This window comes from Diprion similis, chromosome 12 (assembly GCF_021155765.1).
Source record: "Diprion similis isolate iyDipSimi1 chromosome 12, iyDipSimi1.1, whole genome shotgun sequence".
Classification (NCBI taxonomy): Eukaryota; Metazoa; Arthropoda; class Insecta; order Hymenoptera; family Diprionidae; genus Diprion; species Diprion similis.
Genome location: NC_060116.1, coordinates 16,575,570 through 16,597,496, shown reverse-complemented (window position 1 = coordinate 16,597,496; position 21,927 = coordinate 16,575,570). Strand labels below are relative to the sequence as shown.

The following is a 21,927-nucleotide window of genomic DNA, read 5'->3' as shown; positions in this document are numbered from 1 at the left end:
TGGGGGTGGAAACGGTGCCTCGCAGCATTCTTGTGGTCTACTGCCGTAAACACGCGACGGAACGGCCGGGCGCATAAAATTCAACCGAGCCGGACGTTGGGACGAATGAAAAAGTTCATTTTTTATTATTCTTCCTTCGTTTCCTTCGCCTTGTTTTATTTTTCATTTCTCTGCTTTTTTCTCTTTTACCCTAGCTCTTCTCTGTCTCACTTTTCTCTCTCCGTGTTTAAGGTCCAAGGGGAGTTATGCTTTCAGGGCTCTGTCTCGCCTCTGAATGCATCTCATTCAGTAACAGTAACAGTTGCAAAAAAAAACTTCTACTCTTGCAGTTTTTGCGCGAATTTTTTTCACGTTCTTAACCATTTTCAAGAAACTAGATAAACTCAAACTACACTTAGCGTAAGTTCTAATAATGTTTCTCGGAGAGAAAACGAACTTGTAAGGTTTTTTACAGTCCGACGCAAAAAATTTGCTGCACCACGACCGACCGAGCATAACATGATATATTGGATGAAATTCAAGGGTGGAAAAGATATTGCTGGTGAAAGCTAGCAGAGGAGATAAACAAAAAACAAGGAACAGCTCACGGAGTGGAATAGAAAACGGATTATGGGAAATAGATGAGGTCCGACCAGGAGTCGTCAATGCTGGACGTGCCTTCAGTGGCTGCGCCGTGAATCGACCAGTGTTCGGAACCGCAAGGGGTGCAGTATCGCTGAAATACGATACCGTGGCAGGCGCAAGACGCCAGCCGAAGGGGTTGTAATAATAGAAAGAAGATTCACCTGAGTTCGGGATGTAGTCCGTGTTCGTTGGGGTATTTGGTTCACCTTTGTGCAAAACACAACGGTATGCGGTAGAATATATATGTATAGCACACACGTACTTACGGCATCCGCAAGCTTCCAGCCTCATAACTTGAGCTTTATAAGCAAACGAGGAACTCGGCTGCTGCAGCATCGGTGAGATCGATTCGAGGCACGTTTACAGAATTCGTAGAATTCACTGAGACGAGGATTCTTTAATAGGTAATACCAAAGCTGTGTGAGCTCGGGAAGATCGAGATACGCGAACCGACTATCTCCATCCCTTGGAAAAAAAGTCACCGAGTTCAGAGCTGTAGTTTGATTGCGAGGGGGGAGGGCAAGAGGGGACTCGAAACTCCCTGCAGATAGAACTTTATCACGTGGAATCGTATAAGCTGTGAAGTGTGTGTCGTTGCGATAATAATCAAAACTCCTTCTGGCTCTGATCTTGCACGGAGGGGTTCCGTACTTAAGCCTCCCCTATCAAACAGAATCAGCCCTTACCGACTTGGCCCACTTTTCACCGACTGACGTCTTAATCGGCTTATGCATGTCAAAATCCCACGATAGGCTGACAGGTTTGGAGAAAGATTTTTACACCACGCACGAAAAAGGGCTTCACATGTATAACAATTATAAACTGTATAATACACTTTATTTTTTTAGCTACGATACGTACGTATTTATACAGGTAATTGAGGGAAACATTGCAAGATTTTTACGAAGAAGCGCGTAATACTTTTTTTTAGCTTTCGTGCGGATGGTTTATTGTTGTATTTCGTAATCAAGGTTTCTTTTCATTCACTGGTTTTAGCTACATTTACTGAAAAATACCTTTAAAGTCATATTTCTGGTTCAATGTAAAGAGCAAAGAGCAAAAGTTGATCAGTGAACAATTTTAGAATCTAGTTTTACTATTCTCGACAATCCGTCTACTTAACGCACTGCGTGACAAACCTGATATTCAACCTATTAGCGGAGAACTGTATTAATGAGAGAAAACAGTCTGTACATGTATTCGTATCCAATATCTGGCTTTGGCGCTCCAGTAACGGTATCGAAAAGAGTGATTAAAAACCGCTTTTGCATTTCACCTTTTATTTCGAACCGAGCTGTGTACACAATTTCCGGTTGTACGATTTATCCGGTCTACTATATTCCGTTATAAAACACGTGGTCGGGTGGGTAGTTTGAAAATTTGTAAAATAATTCGTCGTTAAAAGAGACAAACTTTTCAAAAAATAACCCCCTAATTTGTCAAAAACAATCTGAAACCTACGCGCAAACCGCATGAACCCCAATCGCGTTCAATGTTTCGAAATTTATCGCTCACAGAGGGGGAAGGCAAGTGCTTTGATAAGGCTACGAGCCTAGAGGTTGGCACTGGTCCTTCGCATAGGCATACCTTGTGCCTACCTACCTCGCTTCGTATACGGCATTGGCATGTGATGCGTGTACACGAGCTGGCCGGCCTGAGGGTATTGTGGGAAATAATAATACAGTTGGCGAATGTTTGAATCTGTTCGAGTTTGAGCCGCGGCCAAAAGCGGCGGCATGTATGGCAGGGGCTGCAGGGGTATGCCTGCGAGGGGGGTGGCCCGAGGCTACCGGGTGAGAACAGCTGCCAACGAGCGTATTGTTGATTGTTTGTAATTAATATATGAAAACAACAGGTAGTATGGCCGACCGAATTTCTGTCCCGCTGTGCCTTCCACCCTGTGTGTGTGGGGGTGGGTTTGTGTTTGTGCGGCACACACGTGACGCCGGGGAGAATTCACCGCTCGTGCAGTGCAGGTATATCACAGGTCGGTGGGGTGCGGGAATGGCGTGCCGGGTAAGTGGCATCAAAATAACAATTTGTCCTCTATTTATTCGCAATTTATACCGCTCGCGTGTCGAGCTTCGATAAGCAGTTCGTCTCGCGGTAATGATTATACCTGCAAACGAAATACCCACACGGTTGGGGAAGGAGAGGCTGGACGCATGCACTTAAGTAGGTATATACCTGTAACGCCACCATCTGGACTTTGTTTGCGTCTAATGGATTATATGTCACCCGGTCATGAGTCCCTTGGGTCCTACGTCGAATACAGAATGTCGAATAAAGAGTGATGCAACAGACAAATAAAAGCCGTGATAGAGAGAGAAAAAGAGAGACAAGTGTGTTGTTGTTCATACAATATAGTATACTTGTGTACGAGACAATGATCTATAAGTAGTACTGATCAGTGGTTGATGGCGATCAAACGGATCCACCGCTTTTACCATAATCAAAATTGAAAGTGGATGCAATTTCATGCCATTCTCATCGCTTCTATTATTCAGGCATATGAAGGCCACTCTATCGTAGTTTGTATCGTCCAAATCACCGACGAACTATAATTCAGTTTGTTCGAATTTCATTCAACGACGTCAACTGAATCGATACCCTGAAATTAGGTTATTCTGTAAGATGGAAACAGTGACGTCGTAGGAAAACCCAGAACGTAACACAGCGGCAGAGAAAGCCGTCTTGAGATTGATTGATCGAGGTGGAAAGGGGGGGGGGGGGGGGCGTGACGTCGAGACGCGGCTGCATAAGTATCATATGGCGAATAATTTTGAGGTGGAAGTGTCGCGGGTAACTGCAGGTGCGATGCACGCCGGGATCGGAAGTTAAGCTCCGGCCGCACTGCAGCGGCGAGCGCATTGCGCAAAACCCCCGTCACACCCCCGTCGGTATGACGCTCATCGGGGAGTGCGGAACTGTTCCGCCCATTCAAAGGCTCTCTTCTAGTTTTTTTCCCCAACACTTTTCACACCTAATTGGGCATTTCGTGCCCCCTATCCGGAGGTATTATCATAGTAATGGCCGCACGGGCCGCAGACCTGAACCTACGCGGAACTACTGCGCGGCCGCAACTGCGGCAGAATCCTTGCGAGTTCGATGCAAGGTGCATTTCCACCCTTCCTTCATCACGTGAGCTAGTGGATCAGCCTATGGAAACGGCACGCGGACATCCCCTGAAACTGCCGACCGTGCAGGGTAGCCTCTTCTTCTTCTTCATCTTCTTCTTATATTTACGAGACAGATGGCCTGGGGCAGAAGCTCCGGTGCGGCAAGCGGCAAGCGGCGCTACAAGCGGTTGCTCATAGTTTGCAGAATTTATCACCTTCGCGGGAAGCTCCGCCGCGCGATCGACCAACAACCGGAGTCGAGCCCCCACACACCCTGGCAGGTTCCACGGATGAACTGCATTCTTTTCAGCTAATGCCAGAAACTAAATCTTCCTTTGCTATAGACCGCCCCGCGGCTACTTATTATACCCACCCCATCATTTTTCCAACCTCATACACCGCCGCGGCAACGCACGCCCGACGAGCTTTCCACTTATCGTTACCTACCACCCAACGTAACCCGACGTTGCGTCCGAAAGAGCTTAAACCGAGTTCGTACATTTCGGACCACTTAGCCGGGTGCATTTAACTCCGTAGGGAGCATTTTTGAACCAGTGCAGAACCCTGTTAGGGGAAGGTTCTTCTTCTATTATATTCTTACGCATCGGCAGGGTGGATTTTATCCACGCACTTTAATCATCTCAAAGTACATCGTTATAGTATCGTTGAGCAATACGAGCAATGCAGCCGAAAGAAGAAAACTATTGTTCCGTTCAACGTTTCCGAGAAAAAATAACACGCTGAACCAGCAATCTACCACTTTGAAAACGGTTCCCAAAGAACGACCCGTATTACCCGAGGCTTTTCCCATCCCCTAACCTCGTTCATCCCTTGCTTCCTCGTCCCTACAAACACACGTCTTATTCATAACGACCATCCCTATTCTCCGTGTTCCCTAAAGAAGCGTCTTCGGAATGAGGAGGGAGGAGGGAGGAGGGCGAGCCTCCGGTCGTCCAATCTTCAGCTAATTTCCACTATCGGTCTTCGATCTGCAATCAGCCCGGCACCGTAAACCATCTAGACGGAAGGCGTGCAGGGGGTGGTGTAGGTTTGTTGTTACAAAGGAGCTGGCTAGGCGGCAGCGAAGGATCTCCAAGCCCAACCTCCGGGTTATGGACCCGTGTCAGAGCGCTATCAGGTAGGGGTGTAAAGCGGCGTGCGGGGGGTGGATGCCATTAACCAAGTAGCTATATTTGAACTAGGAAAGCGGGACCTACGTCAGGGCTGCTCGCCCTCTGGATCCTCGTCACCCTTCGCCGATGGCGGGGAACTCGATCCCCGAGGCCACGAGGCGTTGAGCACCGCTGCAACCTCTCTGGAATACATAAACTGGCATTATCCGAGCACATACCATAAAGGTACAACCGCCTAACGCGTTTCCAGCGCGAGTCGCACGGCAGCTGCTTCCAAGTTTGACGGCTGGGTTTGTATTAATTTGTTTGTCGTCGGTTAGCGGCGCCCTCGATGCCCTCTGACTGGGGGTGGGGGTGGGGGTGGGGGTGAGATGGTGAGGCAAGCCGGTTGAAACGAGGCCTCCTTAAGTCTTCTGGTTTGCATTCTAATTCCCTCGTTGCATCCCTCTGGCCATACATTCACCCTTATCTCGTTTCGCGATCGATGCCCAGCGATGTTCTTGCTCCGCACCGCAAGGCTAGTCCGGTTTCTCTTCTCCTACGAACCGCAAACATTATCTACCACCGCGAAATTCGCCCGAGTTTATGGAACACCGAGCCAAGCAATGTACGTACCTACAGCCTAACTTAACAAAACCTTGAGCTTCGCTGCACAACCTCCTTCAGGTGGATGCAGTCTCTGACAGAAACGAGACGGCCGATGGTTCACCGGTTTCTATGTTCCGGGAACAACGTCTGACGTGCAAAACGGCGCAAAACAACCCTCCAGCGTCACAAATTTTCCGGGGTAGACACGTGGAGAGAGGAAGAGGAGGGTGGTGGGGGTGGTTTGTCAACCGGGTTCGCCCGAGTCGGGAGAACCTAATTAAAGTCCCACGCTCTTCTTTCCTCCGTTCCTCACCGTCTGATCCCTCTTATTCTTGGACTATCGCAAAGACCGAGCCCGGCGTATAAGGGCAACAACGTAAGGACGTCTTTCTTTCACGCTTCGCGAGGATGAAACCACCTAGTTAAGGCCGTAATTTCCGCGTTCGTGTACGTACTTATGTGTGTGCTTCGTATCGGTGTGCTTTGATGTATGTACTTGGAGGAGGAGAGTTTGGGGGTGCGTACTGACTTTGGATTTGAGGACGACATTAGAGACGCTCGAATTTTTCTCTTCGTTTGCTGCTCTCAACATGAATCGTTTGTCTGCATAAATTGACTCCGATTCCGGAGTATTATTAATCCTCAAGTCGTGGACGAAAGTCAGAAATATTACGTCGAATGATTTGATCGTATTATAGTATGAGTGAATATTTATTTGAAACTAGTTTTTATTCACCGTGTTTTATCATACAACAAGATCGAAATGGATTACAGCGGAGTGAAATAAATGAGAGAAAGTACTTTATACAATGGGTCCTTTTTCTTCCGCTATATAGAACGATAGCTTAGACAGATCAGCCTCTTTCTTAGCCATTTGTGTATATTGTATGAGGTTACAAAGTAGATGGAGAAGAAAAGAAAAGATTGCGGCAAGGTGTTACGGGGAGGGTGGCAGCTGCTTCGATTATTAAGCGACGTTCCCATAGTTCGTTACTCCGCTACAGTTGAACAAGAATGGGAAGCAATGCAGAAACGAATCGATTATGTATATCTGTACATGGGCGTTATACGTATAATATTGTACTTATATATACATGTATATGTATATCGAATCGGTGTGCGTATGTATAGATAGTATACATTATATATATATATACATTCGGTTTTGCGGAGCCAATTTCGTAAGACAAACAGCCCTAATAATACATTTATTCTGTTCGTGGGGGGGAAAACGACTTGAGCAAGAGAAACGAACAAGGAGAAGACGAAGCAAAAGAAGAGAAAGAAAGAAAAAAAAAGGGAGAGCATGAGCGGGAGAAGCCAATTGAGAAAGGGGGGAGAGAAAAAGAAGAAAGAAAAATCAGTCACCCTCTGAATAAAGGTAACGGGGATTAATTTTCTTTTAATTTGCCGACAAGTCTTTCATCATAAATGTTATTAATCGCCGGAGGGTGTCTCTCTCCTCACTATTCAACTGCGGCAAAGTTTTTCCTTATTATTATTCATTCTCCTTTTTTTTTTTTCTTCTTCTTTCTCAATGTTACATCCAATTTTATTCTTCCACTTTCCCTTTCGTCGTTTAACTGTCCGTCGCTTGGGCGAGAAAAAAATATATCTCATTCTTGCGTTTATCTTGGAAAAATCTTTGAACCAGAAACATTGTACAACGAAACGAAAGAAATTTTGGAAAGATAACGACGAGACAGAAATATAAAGAAATTGGAATAACAATGAAATAAAATAACACGTTTTCCAGCCTCGAGGGGACGGAGAATTTTCTTATGAAAACCCATGATTGAAGACATTATGCTTTGAACAACAGATGCTCCTACGTTACGTTGGTAATTCTATTTCGACGCACAAGAAAATACTCCACCCTCTCGCGTGGCATGGAAATCCATCGGTCAAGGGGCAGGTCAACTGAAGCGCGCTCGAATCCCAAAGGGCATCGGCGAAAATCAATTTCACTTCACTAGGAATTTCTCTCACCGTTCGACGCGGCAATTCGAACATTTTCGCGCTGCTAGGCGCGAGGACATCCTTCTGCATTCTCGGTCTCTAATTCCCGGATCGCTCCCAGAAGCACGTGAAACTTTCGCGCGAATCGCCGAGCTCTGATTAGGGAAACAAAAAGAGAAAAAAAAAAACGGATCAAGAAAAAAAGTGAAGGGAACGAAAATTCAGGTGGATTATCGGCAAAGGATCCTTCTCATTCGGTCTGATAGACGACAAATGAAAAAAATATATGTATATTAGACGGTACCAAATGAAGCGACTATTTTTATTGATTTTTATCTGTGGTAAAATATTGTTCATAATAATTATTTTAAGATTCTAATGCTATCTATGAAAAATTTCTTATTTTTGCTATAAAAATATACAATGTTTATAATGATAAAATATGGAGAATATAGGATGATCTGGCTTTGCAGAAAATTAGGTTTAATTGACTCCGGAAAAAAAGTGGCTGAGTTTTTTTAATTCGATCAAAGGTTACTTTTGTAGAGATTTTAATTCCCTAGAAAATTACACCTCGATATTTTTTGATCGATCATCGTCAATGAGTTATAGAACATAAAGTTGGGCCAAAATTTTTTTATTTTGCGAAAAATTCTTATTCACGCCAGCGATAACTGAAAAATGGATAAATCGAGTTGACACTTGACCAGAATTTGTTTTCTGCGAGAGACAATCTAATTTTCGTATGGGACCGAAAACAAAAATAGTCGCTTCATTTGGCACAGTCTAATTCATGTACATATATATAAGAGTAGAAGAAAGGAAACGGCCGGAAAGGGAAGGCGATTCTTGATACTGTTTCGGGGTTGGGGGTAGTCCTCGTGTTACATCCCGCGAATTCCAGCAGACGTGCTAACACCTAACGACTTGCGGCCCTACGCCCATTATTTTTTCATTCCTTTATTTATTCGTTTACACTTCGTTCCTCTTCCTACTTTCGCGCGAAATTCACCGATCCGTCAGTCGGCGAGCCGAGGGTGTCTTCCACTTCCACCCCCACTTCAGCAACAGCAGAAGCAGAAGCAGAAGCAGAAGCAGAAGCGTGTTCCAGCTTCCAGCGTGGAATGGAAAAGTCTCCGGGCGTCGCGGGAGAATATTTCACCTTCAGTTAATTAGCGCGCAAGACAAACAGTCGCCCGCCACCTCCACCCTCTGGAAAACCCTCTCTCACCCACCCCAAAGCTCTGGCTCTTTCTCTGGCCTCCTGCAGCACCACGTGTATATATATTTATATATATACATATATATATATATATATATAACGAAGTAAATAATCGCAGCCGGACGCGTTTTAATTTTACGCGCTAAACGCGCTCGGCCTCACTGCCCTTCCCTGGGAAAAAGATCGGTAGCAAAAAGGGGGATGAACGACATTATGGGGGAGGGGAATTCTCCGACGAGACGAGTGACGTGCGGCACAATAACCAGGATGAATGTGTGAATTATTGACTGATGTTTGCGCGCTCCAACACAGGATCAGGCGAGTTTACCTCGCGTGGAAATACGGGAACGCTTTCCCTTCATCCCTTAGCGTTTGACGCACGGTCCATATGTAAGTATACACGTGTTTTCCACGCGTGTACACACGCGGCACGATTCAGCCCTCGCCATTCGCGGGTATTGATACGGCGGGTGGTTGCCACCTGCTTACGCAAAGGAATTTATAATACGTTCTTGCGTTAACACCCGGGGCTTGTTGTTTAATCTGAAAGCTCGATGATACGCCTGCGTGTACCTACTCGTCAGAGTTAAAACCACCCTCTATGCGGGAATATAACTCAAACAAACAGCGGAATCTCATTCGGATTTGCCATTTCATACGCATAAGTATACACAGGGTGGTCCTTATAAATTTAGGGTGGTGAAGAATTTTTTTTTTCGGACCACCCCCGAAATCAACTTGAAATAATTGAAATGAAGATTTCTAAATTTTGTCATATTTTGGCATTATTTAAAATTCATTTGGGCGGTGGTCTGGAAAAAATCGTCATCACCCTAGACTGTGGGGTGAAGATATTTTACAGAAGTAACGCCCCCACCCCAAAGGCTGGGATTATACTGTATTAAATGATACAGGCGTGTGTAACTACCTATAGGTGCGTGGTTTTACGTACAAGGTACGTTAATTAATTTGTAGACCCTGGGGTTCAATGTATGTAAAGGGAACATTATTACATAATTATTAATCTTATACGTGATTACATGAATTTATGAGTGCACGTTGGTATTTTCGACCATTTCCACATTACCAGGCTTTCGTGCAGGTGTTCTACACATGCGCGTAACACCTTGCCATACGTGTATTGCCTTATACACAGAAGCAGTATCGATGTAGGAATACGTGGACGTGTGTACGTATATAGTTATACGTTCGTTCTCGTAATTAGCCATCCTCCTCCCTTTTTTCCTTCCCTTTCGTGCTCCCTTTTTTTACACTCGTCGCGTATAATCACGAAAAATACAAGTTATGTATGTACGTTGTACGTGTACGCGTAACATCCGGACCGTGCCTAAAAGAGAAAGGAATTATAAAACAAAAAAAGCTAATCTCTGGCTCGCAGGTTACACATGGCTGCCCGGCACTACCCATGAAATACGTACTCTGATCTAGCATATAACAATTAGCGCGCGGACGCTAAAAGTTATTCAGGCTAATATCACGGGGCTAATACGCGAGGGTATCTTATAGCTATACAGTTGAATGGGTGGAACGCATTTCAGGGCTTTTGCGGATCGAAGGTCATGCACAGATATCTAGACTTTAAAATATTACAACATTTTGGTGAAGATTTTTTACAGATTCTTCAAATATTCTCATTCGTCGTCGTATTGCATGCCTGTAAAATAATTGTAACTTCGTTGATTTTAAGCTTTTTAGAAAAAATTTTCAACAACATCTGCGAGAGGTAGAATTAGTACAGAACATCTGCGTATAAACGATTCCATGATTTGTTTAACCCTAGTCTACTAACTGTACTTAAAAATCTAAAAAAAATGTCTCGGAATTGTTTAAGGATGGCAGAAAAAGATCCATCAGTTTTCCTAGCTAAAATCGATTGTTCAAATGTTATAAAACATCGGTAAAGTTAAAGAAAGTGGCTACAGTCTCAAAAAAGGCCTTTATTTTGCAAAAAGAATGACGGTATGGGGAGTTTGAAAAATGTTACGTCAATCTCGTTTGCAGATTGTGAATTGAAGTTGGATACAAGCTGCATCCGCGAGCGTTGCGACTCTCCCGCATCGTCGCTGCTACAAAAGGTTCCCAAGAATTATCTTAGGTTAACGAGATTTGTGAGTATAAACGAAGCGCGGTGCCGGAGGCAACAAACAACGAGTCACCGTCATCTTGGGTGCGTGGCCGACGGCGATGCTGAGGTTACGGAGAAGCCGCACGCGTCAGCAATCCGTTTGGGAATTGCGGGTGCAGAGGCCGCCTGCCTGGGCGATGAGATTGTTTCCTCAGGGTTGGGTAAACACGTACATACAGCGAAACGAGGTAGCGAGTGCGGAGCTTGAGGTGATTTCTTCTCCTCTTTTCGCCGTTTTTCTTGAGTAGAATTTAACAAGAAATTGGCTTTTTCCTGGCGGATGCGATTACGGCTCCTGACAGGCGTTGCTCTGCGCCCGGCAACCCGGAAGGAGCCATTCCTAACAAAGCGGGACGCGAGGGGGTAAGAATCGTTGATGGCGGGTCGGGCTGGGGGGGGGGGGGGGGAGAAGACCCCGGGCGATTTGCCCGACATGGCAATGTTGCGGTAATTGCAGCTAATTAAGAGGTTCATCTGCCCCCGCTCCCTCACATCCCTCACCTCGTTCCCGCCTTCAAAGCAATTCGCCCGCGAGGCTGTTCCGGGTCCTCGGGACCCTGCGAAGTGCTTACCACCAGGACTCGCTTCTCTAATCCGCAAGGCTGCAGCCGCCAAACCACCCCTTTTCACCTCCGCGTACGTCTCCGATCGCGAAGCGTGACCGACGGGGTAGGTATCCCGACCCCGTCACGCCCGGGGAACTCTCATCCTCTTCGACGCAAAAGTGCCGTCGCAAGGCGGCGGTTGGATACCCCAAAACTATTCGGCTCGGTTTTACCGCGAAGCCGAATTTCATCCCCGTTCCACCCCCTGGTTCACCCGTGTTTCTCCCGGCCCGTCACCGCACGATCGTCTCTCTGCAACCCCCGAAGAAGTTGATAACCTCCGCCATTCCCCTCCCTCCCGCGGCTGCCACTCACTCGACTTAGGTTACAAACGGAATTATTTATGGGGCCAAGACTGCTGCATCGCGGCTCCTTTCAACCCCGCAACTGCATCTCCGGCATCCCTTGTGGTCGTCTGAAGACCGACGGACCACCTTCCGCGCTAGTTAGTATCTCCTACTGCAAATTTCTCCGTCAGACATTAAGCCTCCGGATTAAGCTTAAAGTTTACCTCGGTCAAAAATAAAAATTGCCATTTCGGTCAAGTGATACTGAATTTTTTTCATGAGGTGCGAAAAAATGCTTCTTCTTTTCTACTTCTCTTTTTTTTTTTCGAAACCGCTGATATACAACGAGTTCAAGTCTTTGTCACGATTCTATACTCATTAACTGATTTTTCATTACATCTGATAATTACGTAACGTGTTTTCGTTATTCCAGGTATTGCCTTTCCTTTTTCTTTTTCTGTGGTTTTTTTTTTTTTTCCATTTTATTTTTTATCTGAAGAGCCCCTCTGCTCTCTGTAATTATAGAATGCCATCAGTTTTTGTTGTTAACTCCTTTTCACGGAGGTGAAAATCCTCGGTATCGTGCCGGGGAAGCCGGGAGTTTGTACACGCGCTATATGGCGCGGAGTTAATTATGTGTATGAGCTCTGGTAACGGATCGGTCGCTCTCTTAGGGGGCGGCTTTCTCTCGGTACACGCAAAAGCATTCCTCCTCCGCCTCCACCCCCCGCGGCCTCAGCCCCGCTGCTTCTACGCCTCTCCACCCTTCATCCTCTTTTCCATCCCTCGGGGCTGCTTTTTACTCATTATAAACCTGTTTCATTATGTTGGTTGCGCTGTTACGAGCTTTCATCTCGCTGGCAAGGCACAACAAAATTGCTCTTCTTTTCTTTTACGGCCAATCGGCACCGCGGACCGAGCAAATTCCAACGTTATAAAACACCAGTCCCACCTTTAGCTACCGTCTAACGCCCCGACCGCCAACAAATTCGGCTTATTAGGGGTAACTTTTCCTCGGTCGACGCAAACCAATCACCCTGTGGTATAAAAAAGAGAGAGAGAGAGAACGCATTGGTAAGGAAAAAGTAAAACGATACTCGACCTTGGGTGAAAAAAATTTACAACGAACTAGATTTATTGTCTGCGCGAAACGAGAAGGCAGTAAATGGAAAGCTATTTCAAATGTGTTGCATATTTTTTTCAAATTTAATAGAAAGTACATTTTATCATGCATGCGGAGGAAAAACAATGAATATAAATTGCATGCATTTGCATCCAGAGATGAAATAAGAAACATGGTTGGACGTATAAGAGCCGTCTTCTTTCCAAGCATCAATGTCACCGGAGCCTTCGTCGAACTTGGGATGGAAAGAACAACCCTTCAGCATCGCAATCACTATAGTTGAATGGGGTGCCGATGGGCGCCGCCACTACCCGGGAAGAGCGGATGCGAATTGCCTGCAGCATCCCTTCCCGAGCTCTTCCGACCCCGGAGCCGAAACTCGTGGCTGCGATTCGCGAGTCTCAGTAGGTACAAAAGCTCGCTATGCTGACCAGCGCGAGTCGCAGCTCCGTGAGATTAATCCTGCAACCCCTAAGAATTATCGGAGCATTCTGACGTCCGCTGAGTAGAAACTTGTTAAAGTAAAATCAGTAATATTACAGGGAAAAAAAACATTTTTCTTAAAAGCGAAAAGCTTTTGCCCTGAAACTGGAGCTCTCATACAGACACAGACAACAACCCCTCAGCTGAGGTGCTGGCGAGTGACTGTCGCCTCGTTTCATACTCGTGCGATTCCGCGACAGATCGGGGACGCCGGCGCCTCTGCGGCGTCGCGACGCCGGGCGTCGAGGGCAGGCAAGCGGACAGGACGGCAGGCAAAGGCGTCCCTTCGCGCTTTCCCCGCCAGACGAGTCGCGACTCTCCACTCGGCCGGACGTGACGTAACGCCGTACGTAGCTCAGCCAGCAGCGAGAGCGAGGGAGCGAGGGAACGTGGGAATAAGGAGGCGAACGGAAGCTGATTCGGGCTCGTGACCGGACTCGTCCTTGCATATCACCGAGGGTTTCTCCCTTGGTTTGGGTTTTTTTTTTTACATCGCCGTTTTTACGTTTTCCAGTGGTTGTCGTGACTAGTCGAGGAAGAGCGCGGCCTGCAGTCGACGAGACGAGTGCGCAAGTTGTTCTCCAATTCGATTATAGAAGGGTTGAAGAAACACGCGAGCATAAAGTATAAACAAACAGATATTCGAGCGATAGTGGACACAGGGCAGCATCGCCCCCCCTCCCTTCCTCTCTCCACCCCCATCCCACTAACGCAAAGCTTATAAAACCCGTCTGGCTTGCAACCCCTTGATTATACGCGAAACCGTATAAAAACGGGGTTATAAAACGCTGTGAAACCGTATAATATCCGGTATAAAAGGTGCGCCGTTGTATTTAACTGCGCTTTTCAAAACAGAATAATTCGCGGGGAGAAAATCGAAACGATATAAATTTTGTGAACCTTGTGTACCCGTCGAAGATATTCCAGCCATCGTAGTCATGGTGGTTGAGTAACGGAACAACCGAACTTCGAGAAAAGGAACCGGAAGTTTGAACAATAATAAGAAGCATGTGCAATTCCGGGACTGCGAAGAACTCAGAGCACGCTATAAGCGGAAGCTAACTCGGAGAGGAGGGAAAGCAAAGAAAGTGCGTCGGGTGTAATCCAGTCGTCAACTTGTAGCCGAAGAGTTCGGGAATCAAAGGATCGGTGGGAACCGCAGGCGGGAACCGATGAGGCACTCCGGGACGCGGATTCAATTGTGAAGTTAACGTCGAAGCCGCGGCGCGAAACGTCGTCAAGATGCTGACCATGTCGACTCTGATGATGCCCACCACCATGACCACCATGACCAACCCTGGACCCATTCCGGCCCACACAGTGCCCCAAAAAATGGAACCTCCGAAGCTGACCAGCGTGGTCACCGCCACTCTGACCCACGCCGCAACCGCCGCCAACAAATCAGGTTCTTACACAACTTTTACGATCGATTTACTGTAGGTTCTAAGGCCCGAAATAATCACGTCACCAGGAAAGATGTCGGGGATGTATAACAATTGCGTTTCATGTATTACTATACGTATATTATAAATAACTCAACGTAGTCGGGGGGATGTTTGAGGTATCAAGTTTCGAGGCCCTCTTCGTCGGGGGTTTTTATCACCCTCAATAGAGGGCATTGAATGATATCCACCCCCACGTCGTTGATCTATCTATCTCCCTCCTTGAAGAAGTTGCCTCCACTTAATTCCGCAACTTTCCACGCACTCGGAGCACCAGGAAGGGGGGTGGGTGCGGGGGTGGGGAGACCTCGCGATAATTACCGATGCCTAACCACGGTGCTCGCGATGGAACCGGGGATAATCGGGCACCGAAATCCGAAGAATCCGGCAGCGATTGAGGCGATAAAAATTACAATTTCCTGCCCCGTTCCCCGGGCGAGATTGGCCGAGGACCAAACCTTCGTGACTTTGTCACCGTGGAATGCTCAGGCAGGCAGGCAGGGGCGCAGTTTCTCCCGCACGCAACCCCTTCGGCGGTAACCTAGCCCAACGCAATCTAACTAGATCACTCACGCTAGCTAGCGGTTGGAGAACACGTTCTTCTGGTGCACGATCGGCGGCCTTTCGAGCCCGGCATTTGATCGTTGATCGCAACGAGTAACCCGATACTCAGCGCGTTGACGGGCGAAGGGCCAAGCCAAGGGCAAACGCCAATATCGAAACTCCGATGCTCACGTTCCGCGAAACCCGAGACCCGATAACGGCCCTCGACCCTCGTCGAATCGCCCGTCTGGCACCACGTGCAAATCTCCTCTCGACGTTGGACGTGCGTAGGTGCGCTAATTGTTATTGGGAGTATCTTTGGACTGTTTCAGAAAAGTCTTTTACCTCCTTCGAGTCTAATTTCAGCCACGAATTTTTTTCTCACCCCGACAGGCACTTGCGGCAGGGAAATCGTTCGCACGCGTTTGCACCAGGTAAGCCGGAACATCCCGCTTACCTAGGAATAAATATACGTGTATATTATACCTTTTTTTTAAGGGTGTACGCGACAACATCGTCGCTTAGGGTGAAACGTGGCCCGTGCACGCGACGCGAGGGATGGATTTTTTTATTTTTTTTTTTCTTCCATTTTTCTTCATGCGGTTTTCTATCGTGTCTATTATATATTCTCTTAATATCATTTTAAATGATAAATACGCGCGAGTTTTTTTCGAGAAGGCGAAGCGAAGCGAGTCGACCTCGGATCTTTTCCACCCCCTTTGTAGTTTGGTATGCGTGTCGCTGCCGCTGTTGGGACTCGGAGATACTCTCACTGGGTCAGGGGGTGACCGAATTCATTAAAACCGGCACCCACTGCTCCATTTTCTTCTCAGATTTTAGGGGAGATCTTATAACTGTTTACCTTCGTAATTCGTAACGAGCCGACGAATACCACAACGCGTATTTTATATTGCGTAGTCTTTCACAATTGCTGGAGAATTAGAAAAGCTTTGTGAACCGTGACAGTGTGCTTGAAATAACGTTGGAGAGTTGCGGTATATACACATGAAGGTTCGACTCGATTTGCTTAGCGTAATCGACGCGGAAGTCTTCGACGTCGAGAAAACGAGCAGGAAGTCTGACGGAGTAGGGGAAAAACAATTTATTTTTCGTCTTATACTATCGCCCAAAACTTTTACGGATTACTCTCTCACACGCTTGCGGCGCGCGGTATCGAAGCAACTAAGCCGAGTCGAGAGACTCGGTGAGAAGGAGGGGGGGGGGGGGGGGGGAGGCAAAAATACTCAACGATTGACGTCGTTCAGACGTGCGACGAGCAAAGTGGACGTTGAAAACTTATAAAACGCGTCGAGGGGGTTTGTTTACGTCAGAAGTTGGTACGTCGCTCGGTTGGTATACGGATACGTTATAAGTTGCAATCGTTCGAAAACAAGAAGAAGAAGAAAAAGAAGAAGAAGAAAAAGTAAAAGGAGCAGTCACCTCCCTCGCAACTCTCGGGAGTCAAAGATCGCGAAGGGTGGATGGGAGACGGGTCGCAAAGAATTCGAACCGTTCCTGTGTGGGGGAAGGGGGGGGGGGGGAGGATTTTATCTGCAAGGTGGTTGTTATAACCGAAAGCAAGGAGAACGTAGCGTTGGCCGGGACGGTCGGGAGTAAACCGTAAAAAGGGGAAAAAGAGGAAGAAGTATAGGGTAGAAGAAGAAGAAGAAGAAGAAAGAGGCGGCGAGAGATGAGAGACGGAAGAAGAGCCGAGAATAAAGTGCAAAGCGCGCGAGGCGTGAGGCATAGGACATAAAACACTGGCTGGGTAGAAATAAGCCCCGGAGAGTAAGAAATATTAAGGGGTGCAGGTATTGCCTTTTGCTCGCTTTTAAGCGGTTTCTCCCATACCTACACCGAAAGTTCGCGGCAGGTGCCGGTCTCGTCTTACATGTATATTCGTATAGCGGTAGATATACGAAATACCCATAACCCCGGCGTCGCCGAGACGTCATATCGCGCTTCACTTTACGAGGCCGATCGAAAGTCCCCAAAATTGCGAGCCCCTAGCGGGGAGGGCGCGCAATATCGATTACGCTGCCGGCCCTGCCGTTGATTCTCTTCCTACTCTCGGGAGAAAACGATATCTTGAGAGAAATTGCGAGTAAGGGCACGTGTACCTAGAGCAACGCTCCTCGATCCTCGATCGCTGCTTCGCCTTGAACAAACATCTGCCTCGATCTCATTAAATCTCAACTTACCAAACACCCTAACCTTTTCCGTCTGCCTTCCTGGTCTTGTTTCTAGGTACGTTAAATTATGCTATTACAATTAATTCCCCCCCCCCCCCCCCTACTTCCTACGAGTTATGTTTCGAAATCTATAACCCGGTGGAAGCCAGCGATGGCCGCCTCAGCCCATCTGGGCCCGACCCGACCCAGGTCAGCCTCGATATGGCCACCGAAAATCGATTCGGCGAGCTTTTCGATACGTCTGCGACCGGAGCAGGACCTATTTCTATTCCCGAAGCGGGGGGAGGGAAGGAGCTCGTAAAACGAGAGTCGAAAATTTTGCTGCGCGAGGTCGGAGTTGATCGGAGAAGTGTTCTGCAAGAACGACGAAAGGGGTTGAGAGGGGGATGGCGGGGAGGGTGGATCGCAATGCCGGGGAAACCGGTGGCGGTGGAAGTACGGAGGGGTGAAATGATATTGTTTTAGCAGAAAACGAGTCCTTGGTGGACGCTTAGAGGCTCCGTTCTCTCGCGGACCGCTCGCTCTGCCGTAAAAACTGAATGTGTGAAAATATCAGGCAGTCGCGGAGAGCGGCCGGGTGGAAAGCGAGAAATGCGGAAAGCGAGAGAAATAGTGGAGAGGAGAGTAACGAAAGGAAAATAAAAATAGAACGAAACAAAAGACGAAAAGAAATAAAAGAAAGAAAAGAAATAAACACTACACGGAGGGGATGCATATCGCTCCCCGGTGTCTCTCAGGAATATGCCGTTCGCTTTGCCCTGCAGGCTAGCTGCTCCCACGCAATATCAGTGTGTCTCGTCGTATGCTTGTGCGTGTCTACGCACCCCATGCGTGCCATTCGCGTGCGAGAAGCGCCGGATACACGCGAGCTTTCAAGAGAAACGGGGGAGGGTTTTATTCCGGGGAAACGCGAGGTGGAGGGAAAGCTACTCCTATCAAACGCATCTTTAAGGGTTGTCCTATTTCGGGGAGTGCCTGCGCCTCTCTCTCCGAAATTTGCGACAAAATTTTATACCCCCTCTCGGCCTCGGGAGGCTCGTCGAACTTTAACCACCGCGATTATGTTCAACCCCCCGATGATTCTGGATCGCTGACCAAAAAACGGAGAAAAAGGATCGGGATTCTTCTCGACTCTCGCCTGCCTGGCTTTTGATCTGCATATTTCCAGATCAAGACGTCTACCGGGCGTAATGTAGACGCTTGGGATAAAACAACCCTAAAGAGCCACGGGATAAGGACGCGACGCCGGCGACGATGACTCGTCGAAATACACCCCCTGCTCTCTTTCTCTTTCTTTCTAACTTCCTTTTTCTCCCCTACTCCTTACCTTCTTTCAACCACTTTCTCTCCGGCGTTTTTCTCCCTTTTCAACCTCACTCTCACCCTCATCCCCTCACCTCGTCGTTAATAGTTAACGCGCGTCGTTCACGGTGCGTTGCACACCGGCAAAGCTCGCAAGCCCGATACCACACCGCAAGCTAGCCGTTTCCTCGGTCTCATCCTTCTCACAACACTCATCCTCACGGTCAAGATACTCTCTTATACACTCTCTCCCTCTCCCTCTCTCTCTCTCTGTGCGGTCGACTCCGACTCCAGACTCTAGACTTACTGGAGCTTTCAGACCCCCGAGAGCCAACAAGCAGTTCCCTGCAGTGGCTAACAACGTGGCTTCCTCGAATACTGTGTATATACAGTATATATAATTTAGCCTATAAATACATACCTGGCACACATTCACTTCGCTCCGTGTATACACTGGGTAAAACAATTTGTTCGAAATACTGGGATTCGACGAACAATTACAACTTCAGTTGTTAAAGTACGTCGCAAATATTCTCGTATAGATAAGAAAATCGAAACCGTTTAATAACGAACGAACCTTCACTGAATTCTAACAAAATTACAATAATTGGTCAAAAACATCACGCTATCCACTCACATTCCCCAACAATTGTGATTTTCAGACTCTTATATGCTTACAGTTACATTAATCGGATGACTTTATGATTTAAAGAAAATATCGACAGTTCAAGAGAGAAAAAAAAAAAAAAAAAAATTACAAACGTTACTAAAAGTTTTTTATGGTTTTCTTCGTGATCAACTTTGGATAAACCAATATCCATTACTTTTTTCAAAGAGTTTTTCAAATAAGAGTGCTAGTTTAGTGGATGAAAATCTGCGAGTTTTCTCAACCACCCCGAACTGTTCGGGAAAATCGATAGTCTCGACCAGTCTTGCCGTTGCACTAACGTTTTCAAAGCGGTGCCTGCTGCGCTCCTTGTGCTGCACGTGAGTTTCCAGCCCAATTTTCTCCACTCGGTAAACCGTGCGCAACGATTGCATTGAGGGAAAATCAGTCGCTAAGAAAAATCTCGGCCCCAACTTTCCTGGGTATCCCTGCACTGTCCTACTCTTAAGTCCATGTGGGTATACATATATATAACGGCACGTAATGTAGCATGCGAATACTCACATGTATTACAGCGGAATCGAGCAACGGGTTGGAAGATTTTTAACATTTGCAATTTGGCTTATTGGTAAATTTAATCCCTGATTTTGTAGAACGAAAATAAAATTTACAACTTCGTCGTTGCGATGAAAGTTGATATTGCAAATTGAGATGAAGTAAACGAGGTGACCGAGCGAAAAAATTTTCTCCTAGATTTTAGTGGTTTAAAAATCTTCTTTACGATTTTCAATAAGTTTTATTTCCATAACCGTGTAGGGTTGAATAAATCATTTCGCCACCACGCAAGGCGTATAATTTAGCAAAAATCTTTCCATCGAGAATAAATACACCCGGAAACGAGTGAATATTTTACCCGATGATGAAGAAAAAAAAACCTGAGACCACCCCTTGGGTGGTTCCTTTTTTTTTAATCGGAAGGGTGCTAAGAGGCGTCATTACAAACCAGTCTTTAAAACTCGTGCTATTACGGCGATGCGATAGCCGCACACTTTCCTCCGTATAGTGCAACATCCAACCCAACCCCCACCCCTACCCCTTCAAAATGGCGATCCGCTTTTGCTCTTAAGTATACGAAGGCTGAGTCTGAGGGCTGAGGCGGGTGTAAGGTTACCTCGTTAACATATATCGGGTCCGTAAAGGGGGGGGGGGGGGGGGGTGGGGGGGGGGGGGGGGATCGCGTCACGTATATCGGCAGCGTTGGAACACGAAACGATACGCCGCAAAGACGGGGAGGCCTGAGAGAAACAAGGCCTCGACTACATCTCGGGGGCAGCCACCCTGGGAAAGCTTGGGGCGAATACGCCGTCGGCAGTGCCATCCGCTCGAGCATCTCGGGGCTCCCCGCGTGTTTGTTCATAAAATGTAACTCGATTTCCACCCCTCTGAAGAGGGAGGGGGCTGGGGGAGGAGGTGGGTGTGGGAACCGCCCCCAAACAGCGGAAGCATCAAAATATTAGCATATTGATCAGGCTCCGGCAACCTCACCGGGCTCAACCTCTTAAATTTAGGAACATAAAACCCACTTAGCGTCAACAACCACTCCGGCGTCCTTTTTATACCGAACCTGATACCTCCGCAGCCCCCTTCGACAGAGCCCCTCGTTTTAAGGATAAGAACGCGACGACGCCACGGTGGTAAGATCCGCGCGTGCCTTCCGTAAATTGGCGAGCCCCGGCCCTGCACTGCGCGTCGTATGCCTATAGCTATATGATATTCGCGAAATGGGCGATCGAGATACGTTGATGGTTATGTTTGCGATCCACGACCTCGCCTCGTCTTGGAAAGATTCTTAGAGCTGCGTTGCTCCGCTTCCCGGGTCGCTGAATAATTGCAACCATGCAGAGTCGCGTAGCGTTCCGGGTCTCGAGAGGATCGTGCAACCCCCATAACATATGTAGGTATCAGGGATTAGTCCTTGGATGTCGGATCTTCGACTCTATTGCGCGCTTCTACGAAATATTACGTGTCTCACGCGCGAGGGTGGAATAGTGCAGGGTAACAGTAGTCAGAATGGTATAGCCGTGCCTTGACTAATCCCAACTAATAGGGATCTACTTGTCGGAAAGGTCGGATGTACCGGAAGATGCCACCCCGTCGCATTAACTTCCTCCGCTTCTCTTCACCCCCGCAACCGGTTCACCCTATCCACCAGATCCTCCACAGTCTCGGTTTCCGGCACAGCAGGCTTTGCGATATACTACAAGGGATGCGGCTCCCACTGTGAAATGCACTCACCACCCCCGGCTTCTTCCCCCTCCCCCTACACTATATATATATATGCATATATAGGTATATATCTCTCCTTCGATCGCATTCTCGGTAAATCTGAGGCTACACTCGCGCTGCTTCCCGGAGAGACGGAAAAACCGACGATATTCAACGCGGGATACCCACCCCTTGTTACGGGGGTGCTAAGTGCTTTTTATTACACATATTCTTCGTTGTTGTTTTTTTTTTTGTTTTTTTCTTACGTTTTTTTCTACTTTACTTTA

At 47.2% G+C, this 21,927-nt stretch overlaps 1 protein-coding gene across 4 annotated transcripts in view; it reads left to right on the top strand.

Annotated features, from left to right (window-relative positions):
* LOC124413409 (nucleolysin TIAR) overlaps positions 1-21,927 on the top strand; it is a 264,474-nt gene that overhangs the window by 146,626 nt on the left and 95,921 nt on the right. Inside the window, exon 1 of one of the 4 annotated variants that reach the window (XM_046893960.1) lies at positions 14,231-14,694. The exons of the other annotated variants lie outside the window; for them this stretch is intronic. Coding sequence (XP_046749916.1) covers positions 14,532-14,694 — 163 coding nt within the window. The 5' untranslated portion in view covers positions 14,231-14,531. Of the gene's footprint in view, positions 1-14,230; positions 14,695-21,927 lie in introns of those variants that run through there. 4 annotated transcript variants of the gene reach the window in all.